Below are 6,323 nucleotides of genomic sequence, written 5' to 3' on the forward strand. Positions count from 1 at the left end.
ATTCGAACCACCTGCCTCAGCCTCCTGGGTAGCTGAGACTACAGGTATGTGCCACCATGCCCAGCTAATTTTTATATTTTTTGTAGAGACAGGGTCTCGCCATGTTGGCCAGGCTGGTCTCAAACTCCTGACCTCAGGTGATCTGCCCGTTTCTGCCTCCCAAAGTGCTGGGATTACAGGCGTGAGCCATTGCTCCTGGCCTTGGAATGGTTTTTCATTTTTTTCTGGTCTCAAATTCCTCCTCAGGTGATCTGCCCGTTTCTGCCTCCCAAAGTGCTGGGATTACAGGCGTGAGCCACCGTGCCCGGCCTCAATGTATGTGTTGTAATTGATGCTCATTCACCACATTGATGAGGGAAGGATTCCCACACTAGAGTTCTGGGAATGGCAGAATGCATGACACCTGACACTGGACAGATGCGATTCACAGCAGTTCATGAGTCTCATATACTTACAGCCCAGGGGAGGAAGATACTGTATACCATACAGGGCCAAGTGGGGATTGTAATCAAGAACAGAATGAACAACAAGGGGCTGAGCGAGGTGGGCTTTGTAGTATCTAGCGGGTGAGGTGCCCCCTGGTTACTATAGGAGGATGTGATTGGCTTGTTTGGAGAATTCCATGGGCTGGCAGGGAACTAAAACTCACTCCTCAGGGATAAACAGAGACTATGCCTTGGACCCTTGATAAAAAGATTTTTTTTTAAAGCTAGGAGACCTTATCTACGGGAGCAGAGTTGGGAGGGGAGCTTACTATTAGGCTATTTGAAGTATTCCCAGTTTTGACAGATGTCAAGGCAGCACATAATATTGGGCCTTAATTGTAGGCCTTGTATCACAGTATGTAAATTTTAAACTCTCTTTTCAGACATCTATTGTATGTGCTGGTGTTTGCATATTTTTCAAATAAGTTAGGAAAACTGCAGATCTGAGGTTCTTACCTGAAACTTCTAACTCTAGCCCTCTAAAAATGTTAACCAAGAATTCCCTACTATTAGGCTGGGCACAGTGGCTCCTGCCTATAATCCCAGCATCTTGGGAGGCTGAGGCAAGAGAATCACTTGAGGCCAGGAGTTCGAGATTAGCCCAGGCAATATAGCAAGAACCTGTCTCTAAAAAATTAAAAATTAGCCAGGTATGGTGGTCTGTACCTGTAGTCCCAGTTACTCAGGAGGCTGAGGTAGGAGGATCACTTGAGCCCAAGAATTTGAGGCTGCAGTGAGCTATGATTGTACCACTGCACTCCAGCCTGGGTAATAGAGCCAGACCCTGTCTCAAAAAAAAAAAAAAAAAATTCCATACTGTTTAATTAAGATAGCAGATTAAATCAAACCCAGAGTCTTTTTCTCCTATCCAACAAATCAAGCTAAATTGTGAAACTGCTTTTATGTAAGAGCATTGTCTGTGATTCAGGGTAAAAAGTTAAAACTTCCAACCCTATTGCATCTCCTGAAGTTAGGAAGAAGGTACCAAATTTATCTGATGTTCTATAAACATTTCTGTATATTAATCAAACCTCTTTAATAACTTAAATAGTATTAGATAAGATTTTAGATAAAAGCTAAAATAAGATTTTCATATATTAAACAGCAGGGCCAGCAGGAGGGCGAATTCTCAGTTTTCCACTACCTCACTGTTTCCGGACTCGTATCATTATCTTTTGTTTGTAAGGTGTGATACCATAAGGTATAACACACGCACACATGTACTCCTAGTTCATGGGATTTTCTGGAGTAGCGTTCAGTGAACTTATTGTAGCCATTTCTTGATAGCTAATTTAGAGTGAATTGCCACGTTTTCGCCCTGAGTTGTTCTTACTTCTTTGAAGGAATTGAGTAGACTGGCTGGACAGATTCGAAGGTTGTATGGTTCAAACAAAAAAGCTGACAGGCCATTTTGGATCTGCCTCACTGGATTCACAATAGACAGTCCCCTTTATGAAGAGTGTGTGAGGATGAATGATGGATTTTCTAGTTACCTGGTAAGTCTCTTTTTGCATATTATTTGAATTGTCATCTGAAAAGTTTTTGTGGGTAATAGTATTTTTTTTTTTTAATTTTTCATATATATGATGTTATATTTTCAGTACTGAAGTCTAAAAAGTTCAGAACCTCTCATTAGGTCTTACATTTAACATTGTTTCTCATCCTCCTACTGCATTGGCAAAGTACTATTACCAGAGTCTAGGACTATATTTTGTATCCTGTATATTTTATGCTAGACTGTATACTCCAGGAATATTTTCGGGAAATGCCATGACTCCTTTCTTGTTCTCATTAATGGTGAATTGGGAAATAAGAGTTTTGGGGGAAGAGAAGGAATCCTTTTAGAAGTAATGCAAATTTAAGATAAGTTTTAGGGAGTACTAGGGTACTTTTCACCTCTCTTTAGGATCTCATACATTTAGTGATACATATACATGCAAGAATCCAGATGAGTTTCTCAGAAATGTCACTGAAAATGCCCAGCGTGTTTGCATCGTGTAGCTGAGACTGAGCAGTTGTGGCCTTCCCCAGGAAGGTCCACGGAAGATGAATGTGAAGGGTGCATTGCGCGGGGCTGCACAGCCAGCTGTTTTGCTGTTACTGTCTTCACAGTCTCTCTTGCAGTGCAGCTAGTTCCAGTTTTCTTCTATGTACTTTTTAAAATGATTATTTTACAGAAGCCAAATAGTTCCTTTTACAGGTCCACATAGTTCCCTTACTTTCCTGTCGTCTTGCCTTTCTTAGGTGATTCCCTCAGTTTTGAGTTCTTCTCCTTTTGTGTATGTCAGTATTATCTCTTGAGGCCAGGCACGGTGGCTCACACCTGTAATCCTAGCACTTTGGGAGGCTGAGGCAGGTGGATTGTTTGAGCTCAGGAGTTTGAGACTAGCCTAGGCAATATGGCAAAACCCCACCTCTACTAAAAATACAAACATTAGCTGGGTGCAGTGGTGCGTGCCTGTAGTCCCAGCTACTCAGGAGGCTGAGGCTGGAGGATCACTTGAACCTGAGAGGCAGAGGTTGCAGTGAGCCTAGATGTGCCACGGCACTCCAGCCTGGGTGACAGAGCCACACCCGGTTTTTTTTTTATTTAAAAAAAAAAAAAATCTCCTTTCAGAAACCCAGTTCCAGCATTTCCTTCCCCAGAAGGTCATCCTGATGTTGTTACTCCCTCATCGGTAGTCCTGGAGCATGCTCCTCGTACCTCTGTCAGAACCCCACATCACTGTCTCATTTCAAATAGGTTTGAATGTCTGTGTCTACTTTCCCTCCTAAGTACTTTCTGAGAAGCAGCTGTCAATCTGTCACACATGCAGTTCCTTGATAAACCTAGAGCCGTGCCTGATAGAAACTCGAAGCCCAGTAACTAGTTGTTGAACTTTGAGCATTTTTTTTTTTTTTTAAGACAGGCTAGAATGCAGTGGCATGATCTTGGCTCTCTGCAACCTTCACCTCCTGGGCTCAAGCCATCCTTGCATCTCAGACTCCTAAGTATTATAACTGGGACTACAGGCACATGCCACCATGCCTGGCTAATTGTTTTGTATTTTTAGTAGAGACTGGGTTTCACTATGTTGCCCAGGCTGGTCTTGAACTTGTGAGCCCAAGTGATCCTCCTGCCTCAGCCTCCCAAAGTGTTGGGATTATAGGCATGAGCCACCCCACCCGGCCGTGAGCTGTTTTAACATTGGACTGTTTGCATTTCCAGCTAGATATAAAAGAAGAAGACTGCTTTAGTTTATTTCCTCTGGAAACCCTTGTGTACCTGACTCCTGACTCAGAATATGGTATGTAGTTGAATGCATGGATTCGTATAGCGCATTGTTCCTAACACTGTGTTTTATTATTCCCTGTGGCAGAATTTATTAAAGCCCCTCAAGAAGGACACCCCTTCTCCCCCCAAAAAAGTAATGCACATGAGCTGCTCTCCTCTTATGGGCAGGTGCCTTGCTGGATGCTTTGATATGTCTTACTGTGGCTCACAGCTGCACAGACTTAGGGTTTCCATCCTCATCCGGTCCTTGTGTACTGCCTGCCAGTCTTTCCCAGTATCCTTGGTCAGCTGTCCCACTAGCCCTTCTTGGATCAACGTTAGATCTATTTTTTCCTAGAAAATCATTCATTTCACGTAATTTTTAAATATATTGGTATTCAGTTGATCATAGTATTCTCATATAATTATTTCACATTCTTCTGTAGTTTTAATTTTGTTTCCTTTCTGAATCTAATGTTGATTTGGGTCTGCTACCCTTTTTCGTGATTAGCTATGCCAACAGTTTGTCTGTTTTATTGGCCATTTTAGAAGTTGAGGAAGGCCGGGCGCGGTGGCTCAAGCCTGTAATCCCAGCACTTTGGGAGGCCGAGACGGGCGGATCACGAGGTCAGGAGATCGAGACCATCCTGGCTAACATGGTGAAACCCCGTCTCTACTAAAAATACAAAAAATTAGCCGGGTGCGGTGGCAGGCGCCTGTAATCCTAGCTGCTTGGGAGGTTGAGGCAGGAGAATCACTTGAACCCGGGAGGTGGAGGTTGCAGTGAGACGAGATCACGCCATTGCATCCAGCCCGGGCGACAGTGCGAGACTCCGTCTCAAAAAAAAAAAAAAAAGTTGAGCAAGTTTCTTTTGTTTTCTATTGAATTTCTTTTGTTTTCTATTGAATTTCTACTTTTATTGTTAATAATTCTTTCATTTTGCTTTCTTTGGATTTAGAAATTATAAAACAGATTTGATCTCATTGGCTTCATTTTTTCATTAGCTCTTGAAGATGTTGATCTAAACAAAGTTTACATCCTCGGTGGGCTTGTGGATGAAAGCATTCAGAAGGTAAGTATACATTTCAGCCCCAACATCTGTGTTTTAAAAAGCAGTGCTTACTTTTAGAGGCATGTGCTCTGTCATAATCTCATCTAGAGGATCTAAGAACTCAGAGGGAATAGGAAGAAAGCCATCCCCAGGAGGCTGGCCCTCTAGCTGGTGAAGTTCCCTCTCTCCTCATGAGCAATGTCAGCAAAATCAAGAGTTGGGAACTGGACTGGGCACTGTTTGGTAATTACATAAATAGCCATTGTTGAGCTTCTCTCTACAGTTCTGCAAGGATAACTCTGATCTTGACAAGTAAGTATCGACTCAAGATTCTTACTGGCTGTTTGTTCTTTGAGAGAGTAGTTTGCTTCTTCTCACGTTGACCTCTCTGCTGAAATAGTCTTACCCCAAAACTTCAAACTCCTAGAATTACCCACATTTTTTTCTGTTGGAGTTTTAGAGGAATAATTGGGGTGTCACTGGAATTTTGAAATGTTTCTTTTATATAGCTATTTGTCAGGATAAGTTTGTTTATATTTACTAATTAACATATTACAGAGATAAATTAAATAATAAAGATTAATATATAAATATAAAAGAGTAGAGTGAAAAATAAGTCTTTTTCCTACCTTTGTCTTCCAATTCCCCTCCTCTGAGGCAACCAATGTCAAGTTTTCTTGTGTATCCTTCTTGAGACATTATATGATCACAAAATATGTGTGGGTATATTTTATATATATGTAGATGTGTGCTATCTATTTGTTCCTGTATGTATGAGATGTACATATATTTAGCACAGATGATAGGTTAATTAAATTTATTTTAAAAACATTAGTGTTCCATGACTCCATAGTGATCATGTAAAAAACAAGCAGGGGCTGCTTACAGAAGAATGCCAGCTAATAAGAAATGCATAATAGAATTAGAAAATCATCATTTTGTCACTCCTAATATAATCATTGACTCAGACAATTGAAAGAAAGGTTGTGGAGGAACTGGCTATTTACATGGTCTCAAAGTATTACCCTACAGATAACAAAGGCAAAGATTTACCACTACAATAAAGCATTCTGGTGGTCACTATCTTATCCAAACTTGATCAAACTTAGTATCACCCATAGAGGTACAATCCCTGCCTCCTGAGGTGAAGTATTCTTGCCAGAAAATGTTTTTTCTTTTTTCCTTTTGAAACAGGGCCTTGCTCTGTTGCCCAGGCTAGAGTGCAGTGGAGTGATCATGGCTCACTGCAGCCTCGAACTCCTGGGCTCAAGCAATCCTCCCACCACCTCAGCCTCCTGAGTAGCTAGGACTACAGGCCCATGCCACCACACCTAGCTAGTTTTTAATTTATTTTTTTGAGACATGGTCTCACTCTGTTGCCCAGGCTGGAGTGCAGTGGTGTGATCATGGCTCACTGCAGCCTCAATCTCATGGGCTCATTCGAACCACCTGCCTCAGCCTCCTGGGTAGCTGAGACTACAGGTATGTGCCACCATGCCCAGCTAATTTTTATATTTTTTGTAGAGACAGGGT

The 6,323-nt window shown here is 41.8% G+C and overlaps 2 protein-coding genes across 7 annotated transcripts in view; one reads left to right on the forward strand and one right to left on the reverse strand.

Moving 5' to 3' along the window:
- Window positions 1–6,323, forward strand: part of TRMT10B (tRNA methyltransferase 10 homolog B (S. cerevisiae)) — a 24,472-nt gene that overhangs the window by 11,308 nt on the left and 6,841 nt on the right. For 3 of the 6 annotated variants that reach the window (XM_011939455.1, XM_011939451.1, XM_011939454.1), the window contains 3 exons: window positions 1,829–1,981; window positions 3,694–3,772; window positions 4,744–4,811. In XM_011939455.1, coding sequence (XP_011794845.1) covers window positions 1,829–1,981; window positions 3,694–3,772; window positions 4,744–4,811 — 300 coding nt within the window. The remainder of the gene's footprint in view (window positions 1–1,828; window positions 1,982–3,693; window positions 3,773–4,743; window positions 4,812–6,323) is intronic. The other 3 variants (XM_011939456.1, XM_011939457.1, XM_011939452.1) reach the window with 3 other exon arrangements.
- Window positions 1,180–6,323, reverse strand: part of EXOSC3 (exosome component 3) — an 18,250-nt gene continuing 13,106 nt past the window's right edge. The window contains exon 5 of the mRNA XM_011939449.1: window positions 1,180–1,269. The gene's annotated coding sequence lies outside the window, so the exon portion shown is untranslated. The remainder of the gene's footprint in view (window positions 1,270–6,323) is intronic.

The sequence above is a fragment of the Colobus angolensis genome, unplaced genomic scaffold (assembly GCF_000951035.1).
Source record: "Colobus angolensis palliatus isolate OR3802 unplaced genomic scaffold, Cang.pa_1.0 Scaffold181, whole genome shotgun sequence".
Lineage (NCBI taxonomy): Eukaryota > Metazoa > Chordata > Mammalia > Primates > Cercopithecidae > Colobus > Colobus angolensis.